This window comes from Oratosquilla oratoria, chromosome 18 (genome assembly GCF_046742065.1).
Source record: "Oratosquilla oratoria isolate Oo_2021 chromosome 18, ASM4674206v1, whole genome shotgun sequence".
In the NCBI taxonomy this organism is placed as follows: Eukaryota; Metazoa; Arthropoda; class Malacostraca; order Stomatopoda; family Squillidae; genus Oratosquilla; species Oratosquilla oratoria.
Window position 1 is genome coordinate 43947592 of NC_134794.1, and position 22961 is coordinate 43970552.

The 22961-nt window shown below is 35.9% G+C and overlaps 1 protein-coding gene across 3 annotated transcripts in view; it reads left to right on the top strand.

The window, feature by feature from the left end:
• The window catches only part of LOC143034924 (uncharacterized), a 51809-nt gene extending 29264 nt beyond the window's left edge, over positions 1–22545 (top strand). The window contains exon 2 of one of the 3 annotated variants that reach the window (XM_076201271.1): positions 22099–22508. In XM_076201271.1, the coding sequence (XP_076057386.1) occupies positions 22105–22407 (303 nt within the window). In that variant the 5' untranslated portion in view covers positions 22099–22104 and the 3' untranslated portion in view covers positions 22408–22508. Of the gene's footprint in view, positions 1–22098 lie in introns of all 3 variants that reach the window. The other 2 variants (XM_076201272.1, XM_076201273.1) reach the window with 2 other exon arrangements.
• The last annotated feature ends 416 nt before the right edge of the window (positions 22546–22961 follow it).

Below are 22961 nucleotides of genomic sequence, written 5' to 3' on the forward strand. Positions count from 1 at the left end.
TGTGCTGGTGGAGTGAACCATCTTGAATCCATGTTGGTTTGGGGATTTGGGCAGATTAGTTAAGTTTCAACTATTAGCCTTTCCATTGACTTTGGTATGGTTGATAGTAATGATGTTGGTTTATTTGATGATGGGTTTTCTGGTGGTTTGTTTTGCTTTAATCCAGGAGTGGTTGAAAGTAGCTGAAGGCTAATAGCATTTGGACCAAAAAGTTTTAGGTGTATGATTGATGTCTGAACCTTTTGCATGGGAGTTACTCCACTTTTTTATTGTTGTGGTCATTTGTTTCCTCTTTGAGCTGCTGTTTTTGTGTTTAGCCAGATTAGGTGATGTGTGTTCATGTCACTTGCCAGTATGTTCATTGGAATGGAAAAGAAAGCAGATTTTTAGCATGTATTTTTGATATGTGATTGTCATTCCAAACATCAAAGATCTAACTGAAATTGGAGAAATAAAGATCTGACTGAAATTGCAGCCATCGAAGATTTGACTGAAACCTGGCAAAAAAAATAATGTATGTAGTTTTTTACCACACTACAAAGGATTAGACATTACACATAGTTCTAAGGTATACAAGCCACCAACTGGATATCTGAATATAGAACCAAACACAACAGCACTATTGCCCATAAGTAGAATATTATTTTTATTATCATTATTATTGGTGGCCGAGCAGGTTAGGGCATCGTTACTTGAGGCAAAGGTCAAGGGGATGGCAGTTCGAGTCCTGCCACCAGTGAAGTTGAACCAAGGGCATGGTTAATTAAATTCCATGCTACAAAGTCCTCTGTAAGGGGAACTGTCCTAGCCTTCCGATGGGGAGGAGTGAGTTTGTGACATTAAACCATATCAATCAATCATTAGTTAGCATTTAAACTATATTCAAATCTGTAAATGTTCCGGATTCATAATCAGTCTAGATTATAGTATATTAACCTTTGAAGGCTTCATAAATTTCATCGATTGTAAATATTATTCACAAAATTAATGGCATGTAGATTAATTCAAAAGGGTCCCATGAGAGGACTTGTGAAAGATCCTTGAAGGGACATGTAAAAGAATTGGTGAGCAGTTCAGGCACATATATTATCAGTGTAAGGTTATGATGTGGCTTGGAGAAACAATAACCCAGAAATACAGGTTTAAACAACTTGGATGTCTTTCATTTGTTTACCAACACAAAGGCAACATAAGTGGTGGCAGGGATGGGATACTTTTGCTGCCTTTGTGTTGGTACACAAATGAAAGACCATTAGATAATTTAAACCCATATTTCAGGGTTTTTATATCTCCAGGCCACACCACTCTCTTACACTGATAATGTCTGAGCCTGAACTGCTAATTGATTATTTTGCATGTCCCTTCAAGGATCTCTTAGTCCTCTTATGTGAAGTTTTTGAAGTATGATAAGGATATTGTAATCTAGATTGATTATGAACCTGGAATGTTTACATAGATTTGAATATGGCTAATGCTAACAATAATAATAAAAATAATGTTCTGTTTAAAGGCAATAGTGTTGTGTTTGCTTCTATATTCAGATATCTGGTTGGTGGCTTGTATGCCTTAGAACTGTGTGGAACGTCTAATCCTCAGTAGTGTGGTTGAAAGACTACGTATAACAATAAACATATTAAAATCATTTGCAACTACTTTGGATATCAGAAGGAAACTCAAATAAGAAAAACTCAGGACACCATACAAATTGTATAAAATAAAGCATTGACAGTAATAACAGGTTGCACCAACACCACTCCAGAAGAAAACTTACACACAGAAACCAGTACAATATCATATGAGGATCGTGAGATACAGTTTATACAAAGGCCCTTAACCAAACTCGCCCATCTCATTACATCACACAAACAGCAGAACATATAAGAAGTACTGCACCAACAGCATTGTACACAAACATTTAAGACGACCTTTTTACTTTCAATGTACAACATATCCATACAAAAAATTAGATCACAAAACAGACACTCCATGACTGACCACCCAACTCTGTCTGCCAACAAACCCCTCCAAATATTACCCTCACAAAAAATCCCTCAAAAGAGAAGCAAGGACAGCATTAGCACAACTGTGTTCAGGTCAACAGCCAGCACTTCAACAATATCATCATAGAATAGGTCTGGCCACAGATTGAACCATCAGATAGAGGACATGGAATACCCCATATTAAATTGCTCTACCATACCCAGAGAACAAAATATTTCCTCCAGTATGGTGACTCTTGTTGATTATCTGGGAGCTGTGGGTCTCCTGCAAGTAAGATATGGGAGAATGGGTTGAATGATTGATTTACTGCACTTGCTTCCCTCACTCCATAGTTTACCTTTGACCCACTCCTTCATTACCTGTGACACGTGGACCTAAATATTTAAAGGTCTTCATTTCCTCCAGTCTTGCTCCTGTTAGAATTGCCTTCAGCTCACTGCCCCCCTCTCCTCTTGTACATCTCGGCACCTTTTCTTTGCCCACATTTACCTTCATCTTTCTATACCATTACACTGAACAAGTGATGGAGGGATTCAACAAGAAATCACAATCAGAAAGATCAGTTATGGTAACAGTAGACATAAAGAAGACATTCATTAAAGTTGATCAACATATACTATCCAAAAAGATTGGATATAAGTATCAATAAGATTAACAAGAAATGAGTAACAAACTTCTATGTGGCTGACAGTGCAAAGTAACCGACCAAATTGCTAAACCCAAAAGAATATACAGTGAAACCTCTCATTAATGGACATTAATTAGCTGTGCTTGCTGTGTTTTTGGTGCTGTTGTTTAGTGCGTGCAATCACTATACCACCCAAAAACCACTCCAAAACACCGCAAACGCAGCTAATTAATGTCCGTTAATGAGAGGTCTCACTGTACATTGAATTTGACCAATGAATAGTACTCTCACATATGCTATTCTATTCACAAGTGATCTCCCAACACCCAGTCCAGAATATAACACCAAAGCACCCATGTATGCAAAAAACCTGGCAGTAACAAGCATAGCAATGATAAAATAATGGCAAAGAACACCCAAGCGTTCAACAACTGTTTAACAACAAACTGCAACAATGGGTTAGAAATAATGATTGCAAGCCTCACCCTCAGAAATTATTGGTAACATTACCTACTCCAGACAACTATGAATCAAATATTTTTCAATAGTAAAGTGAATTGACCAAACAAATCCACTGGGGTGTGGGGGGGGGGATGAAAATTCTGGGCCTCGCAATACTTGCATGACCTTCAGCCTGCATGTCAAAGATCTGACATTTGAAATCAACAAAAAAATGGGCAATACTATAAATAGTATAGTATGGGCACTTGCAATCACATGTTTTGGATAGCAGGAGTAAACATAATCACAGCCTACAATCATTTCTTAAGAACCACACTTGATTACACATCCACAGTATGGGTTCCAACAGTTATGGATATATAAAGGTATACAAAATAGTATTAAGACTAACAATGCATCAAAACCATTGCAATAGAACATCTGCACACACAAACCGAAATCTTCCCCATAGAAGACCTCATGAATACTTGGTACATAGTTCAATGCAAGAGTCATGAACCCTGACCACCCATCTCTTAACCTCTTCAATATGAGTAAAATATTCACACGTACATCAGGTTGTCTATGTATGATGATGCATCACAATACGCACATTATAAAATATAAAGTTACTGCTGTTATACTCTGTCTCTTTCACCCTGAATAAATATAACATCACAGAAAATGTGATCAAGCCTGTTCACAGAATACAAGGGTCACTCAGCTACTACAAAATAAATATAATCAGAAAGCTGATGACGACATCCTCATATACCCCACTTGCGGCTCATGATGCATGCATGGGTGTCAATGTATTCAAGAGGTTAATAACACAGTAGCTTAGCCAATTGAATACGCAGAAGAAATGCAAGTGGAACATACTATTAAAAATTCTATAATTACCATTTATATCACATGATACATCCACACACAAACATATTCACTCCAAGATCACAAAGCAGGCTCTACAAAACTGACCAACAAACTACCTACTCTGTCATCCTCCCCCCCCCCCAACACACACACACACAAACAAGAGGACATAAAAGAAACTCAAAAAGGATAGTTAAAGAAAATGTCTGAAAAAGAATAGTTTCCCACACAGTGTTAGATGTCTGGAAGATACAAAGATGGGTCACTAAGAGCATAGCTCCCTTCCTGTATAATACAACTTGGTAAACACACACACACACACACACACACACACACACATGAAAGGCATAGAAATTACTGATAGAGAGAATCTGATAAAATGGGATGACAGAAATACAAGAGGACACGGAAAGAAAATAAAAAAAGACAGCTATAGAAGAGATTTGAAAAAGAACAGCTTTCCTCACAGAGTAATAGACAGTTGGAACAAGTTAGATGAGAAAGTGGTGTGTGCAAAAACAATACATGAATTTAAAAATTGTTTAGATAAAATGAGATATGAAGACGGGACCCCACGAGCATAGCTCCCCTTCCCGTAAAATACAACTAGGTAAATACAACTAGGTAAATACACACACACACACACACACACACACACACACACACACACACACACACACACACACACACACACACACACACACACACACACAGAGTGATAGATATCTGGAACAAACTGAATGAGGAAAGAGTGAGTGTAAAAACTATACAAGAATTTAAGATCAAATGCATACTGAAAGATACAAAAGCGGTCGCTATGAGCCTAGCTCTCTTCCTGTAAAATACAACTAGGTAAATACACACACATGCGCACTTAGACATCAGTTCCACAGAAGAACCTCTCCTAAGAGCAGCAAGAACCATACTAGCCTGCTTGCATTCTGATTACCATCCAGTACTCAGACAGTACGAGCACAGAATGTTTCTAGCTGCAGAAACAAACTACCCCAGATGTAACTATCACACAGAACATTGAACACCTTATCCCTGCCCTACCCTAACTAGATCCAGACAACAAGTCATCTTGAGTAATATTTAAGCCAATCTAGTGGTTGTTGCTAGTTAACAGGGTGCTTTGGATTTGAAAGAGAGGCCTGGGGCAACAGATTCATTTATTGATTGAGGGTGTCATTATCAAGTTATATAAATCTTTAGTTTGTCCACATTTGCAATGTCTTGTGTCTGTATGGTCACCTAATCTCACTAAAGACATCGACAGATTGGAAAAAGTACAATGGCAACCCACAAGACTTGATTCCAAATATCAGAAACATCATACAAAAATTGACTAAGACATATGAATCTATTTTCCCTAAACAAGCATAGACTCAGAGGTGATTTGATAGAGGTCTTTAAGATTCTAAAGGGAATCGTCAAAAGTGATGAAATTTTCACAATGAATACAAATCGGACAAGAAAAATGGTCTCAAACTGTCAGGAAGTTGATTTAATTTGGAATTGGGTTGAAACAAATTTGCCAACCATACAGTAAATGAATGGAATAAACTTCCTGCAGAGGCAGTGCAATGTAATACAGTCCAAGGTTTTAAGATTAATTTGAGCCCCCAAGAAATATGCTGTAATGCCTGCATTTTTTAGTAATTATCAATTGTTATTTTTGTTTGTTTATATTTATCATTATCTATTTATTAATTTTATTCATTGATCTACTCATTTTATTTATTTTATTATTATATGGAAGGCAGATGTGGAGGGAGTGAACATGAGGGGACGTCCTAGGATGAGGTGGATGGATGGGGTGAAGGGGGCTTTGGGGAAGAGGGGAATGTCTGTTGAGGAAGGACGAGAGAGGACAGAAGACGTCAGGGGTGAATGGAGAATGGTTGTATATGGATGATGTTGTGATTGCACGAGGTGGAATGGGCAGGGGGATGGGGGGTGAGGTAGTATGTGTGAGCAAAATTTGACGCAGCCCGAAGGGATTTCTCCCCGTCCTCTCCTTTTATGCAATGGGGGGTCGCCGATTTAATGAAGCGGCCTTGCTGTGTCTGTGCTGTGTCTTGCGACACTGCTTCTGACCCAGGGCAGTGGACAAGGTGCAGGGATGACCCGTCATCCAGGAGGTGCTAAGATAAGAGGGAGGGTGGAGGGGTGTGGAGTGTATTCAGGGATGGAATGGGTGGAAATGATTTTATGCCTTTCCCTTTTTGGCTACCTCCCTTGTAAGGGGGAAAAAGCCTTGGTATATGTATGTATTATTATATTATTATTATGAGGTGCACAAGGGGTAAGGGTGGCAGTAAATTGGAGGTAAGTCTTAAAGGAGAGAGGGCAGAGGGGAGTGGATAGTTTTAAGTATTTAGGGTCACATGTAGCAGGGAACAGAGGAGTGAGGGTGGAGGTAATCTGCAGAGGGAACCAAGTAAATACATTGGAAGAATGAAACGTGTCATGAGGAATAGGTTCCTAGAGGTGGATACAAAGAAATTATATATAGTGGTGATTGTGCTTATGACACTATATGGGATGCAGACTTGGAATTTAACAGAAGCAGGAAGGAGATACTTAAATAGGTTTGAGAAGTTTAGTGGGGGTTACAAGGTTGGATAGAGTGAAAAATGAGGTGAAAAGGAGACCAGGTGTAAAGGAGCTGGCAAATAGGGCTGACCAAAGATTACTGGGATGTTTGGTCACATTGAAAGGTTGAGTGAGTAAAGACAAGCAAAAAGTGTGGAACAGAGGTGAATGGAGTTGATTAACAGGGATGACCCTTCATCCATGAGAAACTAAGATATAAAGGCAACAAATAAATGGTGGATGGGAGTGGGCTTTAAACATATCTTGGCTGGCTACCTCCCATTATAGGAGGGTGAAGAAGCCTTTTGGTGCTTGTGTGGGTTTATATATATAATATGAGGGAGCTTCAAAAAGTCCGTGGAAAAAGGGCAGCATGAAAAAATTGCTTCATTTATGATGTTTATTTTTCAACATATGTTCCATTAAGGTCAATACACTTCTACAAATGTTAATACCAGCCTTTAAGTCTGTCTGAGTAGAACTGAGGATCATGTGATCTGAACCATGTCAAAGCAGCTCTTTTTACATCTTCAACTGATGGAAAACTGGTACCTTTCCTTTATCTTTTTAAGTTTGGAAACAAAAAGAAGTCGATTGGGGCTAAATCGGGGCTGGAAGGGGGATGTCAGATGATTTCCCATTAAAATTCACGTAGCACAGCTCTTGTCTGCCGAGCACTGTGAGCACGTGCATTGTCATAATGAAGAGGATGCGTTATTCAGGTTTCCAGGGTGTTTTTCCTAGACTTTTTTGGACAGTTTTCTCAAAACGCATGCATAATAAGTAGATGTAATTGTTTTCTTGTTTTCGAGGAAGTCAACTAGCAAAATCTCCTCTCCATCCCATAAGGTAGTGGCCATGACCTTTCCTGTTGAACGCTCAGATTTTGCTTTGACTGGTCCACTTCCACCCCGGGGCAGCCATTGCTTTGATTGAATTTTGTCCTTGGGATCGTACTGGTAAAGCCATATTTCATCCCCTGTCACAATTCTCTGCAGAAAAGCTTCAGAGTCTTTATACCACTTGATCAAAGTTTCCATTGAAAGATATGCCCTTGTTTGCTGCTGATCTGGGCGCAACAGCCTAGGGACCCATTGAGCGAAAAGCTTGCTTAGCCCCAAACACTCTATCAGAATTGTGTGTGCAGAACCCACAGAGATGTTGAGTGTGTCTGCTATTGATTCAATAGTTATTCGTCTATTCTCTTCAATCATGTCGTGGACAGCATCAATGTTTTTTCTCACAAACTGACATTGATGGCCTGGCACTGTGGGGTTCATCTTCAATTTCGTTTCTTCCACTTCTGAACCAACTTATCCATTTGTAGGTTGTTGATTTCTTTAGGGCATTGTCACCATAAATTTGTTTCAGAGGGTCAATGATTTGACTATTCTCCCAACCGACTTTCACCATGAATTTAATGTTAGTCCTGGCTTCGATTTTGGTGGATTCCATGTTGCTTAAATGGTGTCCAATTTCCAACTGGTGGCGATGCATCATTACCTGCATTTATGGGTTCATGTTTGAACTTGTTATACCACGTTGGTACAAGAATGTCCAGGTGCGATAAAATCAAATTCCTTCCATATAATTTTTAGTTATGGACTTTTTCCACAAACTTTTTGAAGCACATATATATATATATATATATATATATATATATATATATATATATATATATATATATATATATATATATATATATATATATATATATGACAAGAAATAAAAACACGAAGAGCTTTGAGTTATACTATCAACATTTTGACACTGGTAATTTTCAGGGTAACTACATTTAGAGGACAGATACACAGTTATATATATTTTATGTGTGTTTGTTCCTGAAACAAAAAACACTTAAAATATATATTTGTATCTACTAAATGTAGTTAGCTTGAAAAAGACCAGTGTTGAAATGTTGGTAATAAAACTCAAAGCTCTTCTCATGTTTCTGTTTCCTCTCAGTCCTCAAAATTTGTCACAATGGCCAGGGATTTAGGTTTGTGTATTTACCTACTTGTATTTTACGGGAAGGGGAGCTGTGCTCGTGGTGTCCCATCTTCATATCTCATTTTATCTAGACCGTTTTTTAAATTTGTGTATCGTTTTTGCACACACCACATTTTCATCTAACTTGTTCCAGATGTCTATTACCCTGTGGGGGAAGATGTTCTTTTTCATGTCTCCTCTATAACTGTCTTGATTTTCTTTCCCTGTCCTATTGTATTTCTACTATCCCATTTTATTAGATCCTCTCTATCAACAGTTTCTATGTCTTTCATGATTCTATAAATAGTTATCAAGTCTCCTCTCTTTGCAAAATTTGAAGTTTTCCTGGAGTTCCAAACTTTGCTGTCACTTCAACTGTCGTGTGTGTGTAAGGTCAAGCATTATCCATAGATTGGTCATATATGAGCTCTGAGCTCTCTTCTGGTAGGGAAATAGCTGTTGCTCATGAGTCCAACATGTGATCCAAGACCATGGTGAATCACACACACACACACACACACATATATATATATATATATATATATATATATATATATAATGAATATATACATATATATATATATGAATATATACATATATATATATATGAATATATAGTGGTGTGAGAAAATTTGGGCGCAAATCAACGAGACAAATGTAAACAATTGTGACTTTTAAGGGGGCCGTTGCACTCGAAAACAAACTTTGTCAATTATGATCGGAATTTCGCGAATTTTTAATATGTTATATATACATATACTGAGATGTTCACCACCAATTTTCATATCATTTGGTTGAAAAACAATGAAGTTATTAATAAAAAACTGTTTTTTGACCAATTACAAACTTTCTATCTCATTTATCCATTAACTGAGCATGCTGAAAAAATACCACAAATGCTCTATAGCAATACCTAAAAGTTTATCTTACAGTTTTTGGAATTTCCTCTTAGTTTAGGAGAAAGATTTTTTTAATACAGTATATCGACTTCTATCACAAAAAATGAAAAACCCATGATAAAAAGTTTGCAAATTTATTCAGCTTTCAAATTACCCAAACCCCATTAAAATTGGCCAAGTAGTTATGGAGGAGATAGAAAAAATGTAGAGAAAAGGGTAGTTTTGAGATATTGAGCTTTGAAGTTCAAAATACATTTCCCTGCATTTTTTTATATATTTCATTTAGATTTTTTTTCTCTGCGACAATCTTCATGCATTCTATGTCATTCACAAATTATTATAAAGTGTAGCTGGTACCTGATCCTCCCTTTTACGAGGTATTAGCAGCTCAGAAGGCGAGGGTTTCAGGAGGCACCACCTCCCTCATTGTCGCCAGGCTGGAAATCGGAGCTGGTCTTTGGTGTCCCTTTCCGTTCTATGTCTTTGTCTTGTTCCTCAAGTGCTTTTGCAATGATGGGATTGACTCCAACCAAGTGAGAAAGAAGATTATGTGTCCTTCCAAAGTTATGATCAATGACAGTCGCTCTTGTGACGAAAAGCACTCGGAACGTTTCATTTGAAGAGGCACGTGATGGTATGTCACGCATGCTCGATGTTTACGGTGACGTCATTTGAGAAAAGAGGATATGGAGGGGTAGAGGAGTGCGATAATGCGAGATCAGTGTAACCAAGCCCGGGCGCATGCAGCAGCACTGCTATGAGTCATCTCCAGTAATAACCGAGGCAGAAGTACACTCTTTCTTAATAATTTGATTCAGTTTCTTAGCTTTCATGAAACGCATGTTTCTTCTTCGAATGTTTAGGCATTCTTGAAATGATTATAGCTTCAAATAAAAGTAAATAAAAGCTCTCCAAGGAGCGACAATTCGCTTTCTCCGCCTACTCAAAATAATTCTCTCAGTTTACTCATGAGTGCAAAGTGCTATCCCCGTGTAGGACAAGTTTCCAGCTAGTCTATATTAGTGAATAACAAAATACATCGCATTTGTGCCATTTTTATTGAGATGAAATAACTTAGTCGAACATATGTGCAGCGAAGGTGTACTGGGAAGTGGGGGGGGTCAGAAAAATAGCCATAACTCCTTTATTTTTTTGTATTTCGCTGAAATATTTCAGGACTGGCTTGCCAAAGGCCACTAGACGACAGGGATTTTTTTTTTTTAATATTTCAATTTTTTCGGAAATTCATCGCGACTGCCCCCTTAAATAGACATTTAAAGACATTCAAATGGCTCATGACATACCTTATTTGCCAAGCAATTTCCCTGTAAACTTGATGACCTCCAAATGTGCTGGGATGCATCTTGCCAGTTTTTCTATGTGTTGGGGAATAATAGTATCCCAAATATCCTCTTTCTATTTTTAGTTTTGCTGTAATTGAAATGTGATCCTAAAGCTGTTTTTTTAATTATATGACACACGTGCTCTATGGAATTTAGGTCTGGTGAATTCCCAGGCCACTTTTTGAAGTAATCTACACCACAGCCCTCTAACAGCTGAATAATAGACTGAGCTGTGTGAGCAGGAGCTCCGTCCTGCATGAACCAGCCAGTGTTACATTTTTCAAAGCTTTCAGGCAGGTTATCGCACAATAACTCGAAATAATTGACCTGATTTACACACTCATTTTATTTAAGAAACACTAAATTTCCAACTCCACCAAATGCAAAGCACCCCCACACCATAACACCTGGTGCATGTTTCACCATTTTAGCTGTATAGCGTGGGTCATTAGGATCAGACCTACAGCCCGACAACACCAGAAAAGTTGACCAGTCACTTCACAATAGTTGTTCCCAGTCTTCTAGGGTCCGATCCTTATATTTCTTGCTAAAAGATATGCAGTCACGTATGTTTTTTGAACTTAAGAGGGGAAGAACCTTAGCATAACAACTATGATATTGTAAATGTTTGGCTAAACAATCAGAAATACATCTTACAGACCTGTAGCAGTGCAGGGTTATTTTCCTTCAGTTTTTGAGCTGTGAGTGTTGGATCTTTATCCAACTACCTCTTAATAACCATAGAAGTATGATTTGGTATCTTCTTGGCTGACCAGAGCGAGGCTTGGGGGGGGGAGTGGAAATGGCATCACCTCCTCCATCTGAAATTTCTTGGTCCACTTTTGCACTTGCTGCACTCCAATTCCCACACGAGTGGCTATACCTTTACACTTAAAAGCCTCCTTATAGAGGGTTATAATAGCAACATTTGTGTCTCGTCCCAGCTCCACTTCCCATTACGGAGGTATCAAGGCACAAAAACAGAGACCACCGCAAAAAATCGACTACTCCACGTGAAAGATGTTTACAAACTGACACCACGTGGTCCCGGGAGTGACTAAACAGAGTTGCCAAGTGGTGTATTGTCTTGTCTAAATAACAGTCCAGATGCTAGCATTGAAAAATAGCAAAAAGTTTGATAGGAAATGGGTAGTTTTTGTGTTTTGAGTTTAGCAAAACATTTGGGCACCTGTAATTTTGTGCCCAAACTTTCACCTACCACTGTGTGTATTTACATATATATATATATATATATATATATATATATATATATTATATATATATATATATATATATATATATATATATATATATATATATACAGTATATATATATATATGAAGTTTTAATATAGTACATTTGGAAAATAAGACTTATTAACCCACTGTCAGAGAATGAGATAAGAAGGACAAATTCTTTATATTTCGACCCTATCTCTGGTCCTCTTCAGCAGAATGATGCTGAAGAGGACCACAGATAGTGGTTGAAATATACAGAATTTCTGTCCATCTTATCTCATTCTCTGACAGTGGGTCAACAAGTCTTATATATATATATATATATATATATATATATATATATATATATATATATATATATATATATATATATATATATATATACACACACATATACACACCAAGGACTATTACGCAGGACGTGCGCACCAAGATCCCTGGGTCCGCTAGCGGAGGCCATTGCTTTCTTTGTAACCTAACATTTTATATTGGACAAATATATAAAAACTAGAAACCTAACATTGTATATAGTACAAATATATCAACTATTGACTTATTCAATGTAGTATAAGTTAATATAAACTTTTATAGTGAAATGATAAACTATTTTTAAGACACTGTTATGCTTTGAAATGCCAATTTTAGCCGGACTTAACAGGTATTATTGTCTTGTTCAGCATCCTCAGTTTCTCAAGATGGTTCAGAACCTGAGGCCAGGTTATATTCCTCCATCCAGAAAAGATATTGCTGATAAGTACTTCGATCTTGTGTATGAAAAGGAATATAAAAATTGTGCAGATGACCTGAATAATGAAACTGTATGTCTTTCAATTGATGGGTGGTCTAACATCCATAATGAGCCCATAATATGTGTCACTCTAACAACATCCACTGGTCAGATTTATTTAGTTGACATAATAGACACATCAGGGAGACCTCACACTGCTGAATATCTTCTACAACTTGTACAAATTTCGATCAAGAAGGCTGAACAAGATTTTGGTTGTAACATTGGAAGTGTTGTGACAGACAATGCAGCAAATGTCACCAAGATGAGAAAACTCTTGGAGGAATCGAGTGAACCTGAGCATACCGTCCTCCCATACGGCTTATACCGTTCCTTGTATACTTGTGGCAAGTTTATATAACACTGCTCCTTATATTGATATGCTAAAAATGTCCTTTAGCAATCAGATCGCATATCAAATAGCAATCCCACAATATTTAAAATCTATAAAAAAATCTATTTAAATCAAATAAATCTGATTTAGATAAAAAAAAATTGATCTTACATATTTTTTAAAAAGATAAAAAAAAAAATCGCCAACCCTGGTGTCCACTAACCTCATAAAAGAATACCTTTTAAGTCCGGCTAAAATTGGCATTTCAAAACATAACAGTGCCTTAAAAATAGTTTCTTATTTCACTATAAAAGTTTATATTAAGGGGAGATACCTCTGCCAGATCTAAACACATTAAAACTAACCCAATCATCTTAACATTTTTACACGATGTCAAGGATACTTGGAGATCAGAATAGCCAAAAAATTAAAGCGATCCATTAAATATCTATATTTTATCTATTTATTTATTTATCTAAATAGCAGTTACTCTTTAAATATGAATAACTAGTTCCCATGTTGCTTGATTTACAAAGCAATTACCTGAAAGCTATGCATATCTCCTACAAACTTTGTGTGAATAAAAAAAATATATTGAAAAATGTTGAAATTATATATATAAAACAATAAATTAACCAAAATAAAAGCAGAACTTTCATTCAAAAATTATTTATAAATTCATTATGAGAGATGAAATGTTTTTACCAAGTAAATAACTTCCTCATTTTATGAGAATCATTTTGCATTTAAATTTTTTAAGATAGAGCAAAAAGTATAGAAGTTATTAAAGTTTTTATGACAAAAACTAACATAAATATGGGTTTTTAGATATTGCTTGATAAAGATTTGCTTACTGCTGCACAAAAAACTATGCTTCCTACAGATAAAACCATTAAATAAAAGTTCTTCCTTAGAGTGTGTAGATTAAATACATATTTTTTGTAAATTGGACAGGAAATAAGAAAAAGAGCAATTTTTCCACCTGTAACTTCATTAAAAATTGGTAGATTTAGTACCGTATATACGGTACTGCCAATAAACACCCCAGCAAACATTTCAGTAATGATCAGATACTCACACTCCACAGTAATCTAGAATGCACCACAGGAGAATATCCACTAGTACTTGCTCCACCTGACACTTGATAAGGCACACTAATTTTTTCATTGTTTCATTCTCTATTAGTGAACACTTACGTACAGAAATGTTATCTTTTTCCAATTTGCCTTCCACTAATTGCTCACGTAGTGACACAGCACTGAAAAATTTTGGGAATGGAATGGCGGCCCTTGACTCTCACCATGTTGACAACTCACTTCCACTATAATTTTTACCCTTTGTGTGTAATATTTTCATCTTGGCAGACATCTGCTGGCTTCTGTGTTTCTTTGTCTCACTTGTTTGTGGTATTCTGGATGATGTCACACCTTAAGCCATGAAAAAATGTGGGTAAAACAAATTCACACCTTACCAGTATAATTTGAAAACACAGAGGTGGAGGGGTGAGGGGAGGGGTTGCTGCTGGGAAACACAAACAGCCCAACTGATTGTACCGTATAACAACCGAAATTTTTCTAAAAACTCGTAATAATCGAAAAAAAACATAAATAAGAATATAATTCACCATATGGCAACACCGCACACCCATGCGTATGTTGGCCGGGCCATTTAAACGGTTTAATGGGACAATATGCGTAAATAATTGTACGCGTGGCACTGCTATATGTCCAGGCTACCGCCTAGTGTCGTCAGCTAAAAATGCATAATTTCACGATTTTCCATTATCCAAGACAGGTATCTCCCCTTAACATATACTGCATTGAATAAGTCAATAGTTGATATATTTGTCCTATATACAATGTTAGGTTTCTAGTTTTGATATATTTGTCCAATATAAAATGTTAGGTTACAAAGAAAGCAATGGCCTCCGCTAGCGGACCCAGGGATCTGGGTGCGCACGTCCTGTGTAATAGTAGTCCTTGATACATACATACATATATATATATATATATATATATACAGACGCTCCTCAACTTACGTTTTAGTTACGTTCCGAACGGCCGAACGAAAGTTGAAAATGAGCGTAAGTTGTTACTGTACTATACATCCATAAATTCTATTACCGTATCTTATAAAACACCCCTAAATAATTAATTATACACATAACATTGTAAAATAACATTAATTTCAAATAAATTAAATTCAAGCAACATAAATTGAGATGGTGGAGGAGGAGGGGGAGGATGAGGATGAGGCAAGGCACGTTCAGTCTGTCGTTTGTGCCATGTAAACAATGGATGCAGCATCATGCGTAAGTATCGTTTGAACTATGGAGAGCGCGCTAAACTAAAAAATTCACTCAAACGTAAAATCGAAAAAACGTAAAACGAATGAACGTAAGTAGAGGAGCGTCTGTGTGTATATATATATATATATATATATATATATATATATATATATATATATGATATATATATATATATGTATATATATATATATATATATATATATATGTGTGTGTGTGTATATAGGTTTATATATGTATATATGTATATGTATGCATATATGTATATATATATATATATATGTATATATATATATATGTATATATATATATATATGTATATATATATATATATATATATATATATATATATATATATGTCTAGGCTATCTCCTAGTGTCGTCAGCTAAAAATGCATAATTTCACAATTTTCCATGATCCAAGACAGGTATCTCCCCTTAACTTATACATATATATATATATATATATATATATATATATATATATATATATATATATATATATATATATATATATATATATATATATATATATATATATATATGAGCTGGGCACATTACTGCCAGACAGGTAGTGCATTACCATCAGTGCATTACCAATTTTAATTTCCTCTAGAATGATTTTGAAAAAAAAAAATTATATGAAGTATTTCTTACAGATATTCTCAATAAAATAATACCTAAACTACAATATTAATATTCCGTATTCTAAAACATAAAATAACCAGAGCTGGGCACTTTCTTTACTGCATTAGTAATGCACTACCTGTCCAGTGGTAATGTGCCCAGCTCTGATATGAATATATCAGAGTGCGTACAGTAGGTTTTTTTTTTTTTTTTTTTTCCTCTCTCCCACAAAAAAGTCACTATTTAGTTGAAAATGCATTGATTGCAAAAAAGAAAATGGACTCTTATCAGTACACTTCTGATGTTCTGTTACTCAATGAATATGCCCTTGGCATCATTGATGTCCTCAATACACCTTTGAAACCTGGCACAGGCCTTATTCACAACCTCCTTTGAGAGATTGCCGAAGACAACCTTGATCCGACTGATCAGGTCATCCTTACTCTTGCATGGGGTGTGGTTAGTATCTCGTTTAACTTTGCCCCATACAAAATAGTCCATAGAGTTGAGGTCAGATGATTTAGGGGGCCATATATCAGGGGCAACGAGGTCAAAGAAATTGTCGGAGAGTGATTTGCAAGATATTCTAGGTGTTGACCCTTACGCATCTTGTATGACTTGTATCTGACATCTTCATGCAAACAATACCTTATGGTGCCCTCAGACACTTGCAGCTCTCTGGCAGTGGACCTCATGGACTGGGTGGGGTCTTCAACTATGGCTTATAATTGAATGACAAATTTGGCATCCCTGATGGTGTCCAATTATCAAGAATGTTTCCTTTTGGCAACACCTTCATAATAGAATTCAGAAGAAATCAACTTCCTCTTGACGGTCGTGACAAACTGTTCAGTCACTTTTAGCAGTTCTGAGATTTTACTGCTGCTGCTGTTTCTGGCAGAGATTAACATAATTACCACATGCCTTCTCCATAGATGAGGAAATGTAAAGTTCTGCATGGATACAAGGTGTTGCTGTAACAAAGTCTCGACCTATACTAATTGGTTGCTTTTGTTTTGAGTGGTGTGGTTACCCGTGTCTTTCCACACCATATCCCTGAAACAACAAAATTATTACCTTATGCACCCTGTATGTATATGTGTGTATATATATATATATATATATATATATATATATATATATATATATATGTGTGTGTGTGTGTGTGTGTGCATGTGTATTTGTTTTGGCAATAATTTTTCTCTAATGCATATAGTACTAACCACTTCAGTATGACTCAAATTCTCGCACGCAGCATTGGCTGCCAAACATATGATTTGTCACACAACTCGCATTATAAAATTAAGTTTCTGCTGTATTATTCGCTCTCTTTTACTCTGAGTAATAATAAACACAGAAAACTTGATCAAACCGGTTCACAGAATCTAGGGGTAACTCATGCACAACTGCAAAAATATATATACAGTAGAAGCCCAATTTAACGAACTAATTCAGCCAAGGTCCAGTCCTCTAAAGTGAATTTTCCGTTAAATTGGGCGAGTGAGCGTTGGTGTAACAGTGTTGCCAGAGTGGATTGTAAAAATGATATGTACCTAAAAATTCCCTAGTGTACACACACACACACAGTATATATATTATTGTAAGTGAATTATAGGCAGCGCAATTGTGAATTGCAAACGAAAAGCAATGTGCAGTAATTTGTTGCAACGTGTGTGTGTGTGTCGTGTAACAATGATATGAGCTGTCTGAATTTCGGGGAATATTAGTCATAGCTTCGTGTTTGGTTCGATGTACATAATTCTAGCGATTAATATGACTGGGCAGTTGGTTTTTGGATAGTGAGCGTTATTGTTGTGTTGTTGCAGAAAACTTAGTTCGTTGTTATAGAAGTGTTTTTCGTGGTGATTACTCTCGCATACTGATTTTGAATTTTCCCATCAACTTAATGTTTCATTATTTTGTTTTCCTATTATACCATCTATTTCTACTTGAATATATTTCTGCTACAATTATACTTTATACATATACTGAATTATATATTATTGTATATATATTATAGTACGTATATATATATATATATATATATACACACACATTCGAACCTCGAAAGCCCGGACCCCGAATGCTCATACCCTCGTATGACCGGTCGAAATGAACAAAGGGCGGACTTTTCAAGAAAATTCCCTATTTGTCCGGTAGGTGGCAGCAATGGCCGTACACGTGTACTCAAACCCGGCCCAGTCAAGCCGCCACCAGGGCTGCCATTTTGTAGAATTTTGTACCAAAACAAAATAGCAGCATGTGGCAACTGCACAAGGACATGAGGAAATTTTTTCTACATAGCTGGCTATTAAAAACATTCAAAAACTCGAACTTTTGTTTAAAAAGCATAAACTAGTTATCAAATAATAAATGGTACATCAAAATATGACTTTTATTGGTAATTGTGTTACTCATAAAATATTATACCCCAAAAGATACGTTTTTACGGTGTAGAAAAAAATTTATGCTAAAGTTTCAGCTTTCTATTAGCACCAGAGCTGCTGTTTCGTAGAATTTTGTACCAAAATTAGTAAAATAGCGGCATGTAGCAACTGCACAAGGACATGAGGATTTTTTTTCTACATAGCTGGCTGTTAAAAACATTAAAAAACTCAAACTTTTGTTTAAAAATCATAGAACTAGTTATCAAATAATAAATGGTACATCAAAATATGACTTTTATTGGTAATTGTGTTACTTATAAAATATCATACCCCAAAAGATACGTTTTTACGGTGTAGAAAAAAATCTACGCTAAAGTTTCAGCTTTATTTTAGCGATGATAATATAAAAAAAAAAGATTATATCTTACTGAATATGTTAGGGCATGGGGGCCTTATATACATTCAAGAATAAAAAAAAAACTAGAACCAACATTTTGTCAAAGTTTAACAAGTATATCTTGCTATGAAAGTCTGCACACTCCCGAGAAAAATGTATGCCCCAGTATGGCAACACTCCCATTCTACACGGCTGTGTAGAAAACACGGCAACCCTGGCTGCCACCACTGTCCCTGCGTGCATACCTTCCGATATTTACTGTGTACATGATAAAAAATACAGTACAGTATACTGTATGTACAGTACATTTACATGCCTGTATTACAGTTATTAATGCAGAATTATTAGTATTATAGTATTATTACAGTATTGTTATTATTACAGTGTTAGAGTATTATTCTTATGTGTTTCTATGCCATATCATACATTACCTATACCTATACCGCTACGAAAATCTACGGGTGTTAGGGCGACATTTTCGATGACCGGACTTTTGGCATGACTGGACCACCCTTCCCCCCAATTAGTCCGGGCTATCGATGTTCGACTATATATATATTTATATATATATATATATATATATATATATACATGTATATATATATATATGTATACAGACGCTCCTCAACTTACGTTTTAGTTACGTTCCGAACGGCCGAACGTAAGTTGAAAATGAACGTAAGTTGTTACTGTACTATACATCCGTAAATTCTATTACCGTATCTTATAAAACACCCCTAAATCATTATTTATACACATAACATTGTAAAATAATAACATTAATTTCGGTAAAATTTTACTTTCGACCATTGTAGGAATATAGCAATACAAAATTAAATAGTAATTTTGTAAATTAAAATGTATGAACGAAATATGCAATTTTTTGTGCGGAAATGAAAATGAAAAAGTTGCTAAAACAGATTTCTTAAGTAACGTAGTCGTGTACTACGAATGGTACGCCATGTTTGTTATGGTAGATTCCGACGTCGGAGAAATGAAAGGACGATAAATTTGTCTAAACTAACCTAACCTAACCTAACCTAACCTGTGTTTAATAAATCATTACCTGCAAATTAGATATCCGGCTGGTCCTCGTCGTCATCGTCGCGAGAGACGTTGGTGGGCTTTTCAACCACTCTCAGTTTTGTATGGCTATATTCCTCCAATGGTCGAAAGTAAAATTTTAGCGGTTAGGTTACTTTAGTTTAGGCAAATTTATCGTCCTTTCATTTCTCCGACGTCGGAATCTACCATAACAAACATGGCGTACCATTCGTAGTACACGACTACATTACTTAAGAAATCTGTTTTAGCAACTTTTTTTATTGTCATTTCCGCACACAAAATTGCATATTACGTTCATACATTTTAATTTACAAAATTACTATTTAATTTTGTATTGCTATATTCCAACAATGGTCGAAAGTAAAATTTTACCTTAATTTCAAATAAATTAAATTCAAGCAACATAAATTGAGATGGTGGAGGAGGGGGAGGATGAGGCAAGGCATGTTCAGTTTGTCGTTTGTGCAATGTAAACAGTGGACGCAGCGTCATGTGCAAGTATCGTTTGAACTACGGAGAGCGCGGTAAACTAATAAATTAACTTTTTTTTTTTTTTTTTAGTCCAAACGTAAAATCGAAAAAACGTAAAACGAATGAACGTAAGTAGAGGAGCGTGTGTATATATATATATATATATATGTATATATATATATATATATGTATGTATATATATATATATTATATATATATATAAATATATATATACCTCCAAAATACTAAATTATACATTTTTCCTTGACTCCGCCACCACAATCTGGTAACATTGGATTCTGAGACATGCATGTGGCCAGTTGACGGAAAATGCTCAACTTAGCGGACCGTTCCTGCTAAATTGAGTTATTTCCATAGACGCGCATCTTGCCAGCTAGCGGAAAATGGTCAACTTAGCGGACCATTTCTGCTAAGTTGAGCATTTTCGTTATTGCTATTTGCAGTTCGCTAATTTGAGCTTCCGCTAAATTGATATCCGTTAAATCGGGCTTCTACTGTATAATCAAGATGCTGATGCTGGCATCCTCGTGTGCCTACTAGTGACACCTACATGGGTGTCATTGTACCAAAGTGGTTAAATGTGATGGAAATCTCAGTGTTGACTATCTTTTTCTGAAGCCTTTAAATTCTTCTAAAGAGGCATTTCTCATCCTTAAAGAATACAGGGATTCTCCAAAAGTGTAGGGCATGGAAATGAATAAAGTCAGTTCCATGATTTACTAGCAGGATGTTTCATAACTTTTGTTACATTTTCAACTGACTTCATAGGTTTTGTTACAAGAGTTATAAACACAAAAAACAAATACTGGGAAAGGTCAATACAATACTGATGAACAACAAAGTATGATTTTAAGAGCAAACTAGATGTTGCGAGATACAAAGATTGGATACCACGAGCATAGCTTCCCTTCCTGTATAATACAACTAGATAAATACACACACACTAAAATCCCACACTTGATAAGAATCACACTGGTATGCCTGTGCTCAGTTGTTGCCTTGAGTTTCTTGAAGTGGAAAACCTTCAGCCCTATAGTGGCAGGCTTTGGAACCTCCTACATATCTCTCTAGGTAGAAACTTTGGACTGTTGTGAGTGTTTTATTATTGTGGGACTGTTTCTATGTCACTTCTTGCATTTACCTTCACTTGTTGTTATGTCTTGCTGTTATAGTCATCCCTCCTCACCAATCCTTATTGCTTGGGTTTAGTACCCAGGTGAGGGGTGTGGTGACAAAACTGGTTAGTACAATGATATTTGTGGATGACTCATTTTGTTGCTCACATTCTTTCAGTATCTTAGTTTCTATTTATACAGTATTGAAGTGGTCAAGACTGTCATAGTTAACTCTTCTACTATGATGTAAAGATGCATTTTACAAATGCTATTCTGGGTAATATTCAGCTAATCACTAGGTGAAGGCTAGTTAGTTAATGCCCTTTATTTGACAGTGGACTTCACAGTGTTCTGGCCAATGCCAGACAGTTTGATAAAGCATGGGATTGGGGTCATACATTACTGTGAGTAAAATTGGTAGGCATTAATTTAAAAATCTAGAAAAGCTTACCAATACCTGGAAGACTTTATGGATTTATGTGGCACTTGCAGGTATTTTACATTAATCATACCCTAGTGTTCATTTTGAAATTACCTGTTTTCATTTATCATTGTAACCAAATCTAATCTTCTTTTTCAGGCCATCATGCGTGGAGGTCTAGAAGAACATACATTGGAAGAAGGTGATGACAATGATTCAGATGATGATCAAGAGACCGTAAACACAACTTCTTCAAAGCACAAGAGGGTCATTGATTCAGACTCTGAGGGGGACAGTGAATCATATGATGATGATGGTAGTGATGATGAGAGCGATGAAGGCTCAGATGATGATGATGGTGATTTTAGCAGTAGTGAGGAGGAAGAGGACGATGATGATTATGAGGATGAAGACAACGATGATGAAGATTATGACAGTGAAGGTAGTTGCCTTTCCAGTAGTCATTAAGTGTATTTTTAGTATCTGTGTTTTAGAATATAAGCAGAAGAAATGGGACACAAGTGATCGTTGAAGAGATAGTTTTCACAGTTACTGTCCAAAGAATTGACAGTAGTTGTGTTTCTGCAAGTGAAGAGTTATAAAGAAAACTTTAATTCCAACAATACTGTACACATGTGAAGAGTGTTGGAAAAAGAGTGATAACATGTCTTGTGGAATTAAGATTTGTAAACAGGAGTCATTATTTAGATTTAATTCCTATTGTGAAATATGTTGAACTAGGAAAGGATTACTTTTCCTATATGGAAGAGTCCTTCATGTGAAAACATATTGGACATTAGTATGAAGATTTTTCATTAACTTTAATGTTAATGAGAATCCTAAGCATTTGTATGTACTGAATTTCAATTTTGGGACTTTGGAGAACAATGATGGTTTTTAAAAAACTTCTGGATTATTGTTTTATATTGATAAAAGTGATTATTATTAGGTGAAATGTTAATTGTACAAATGGTCCTGGATTAAACACTGGTTTTGGTTGTGGCAGTATCATGCGTTTAGAT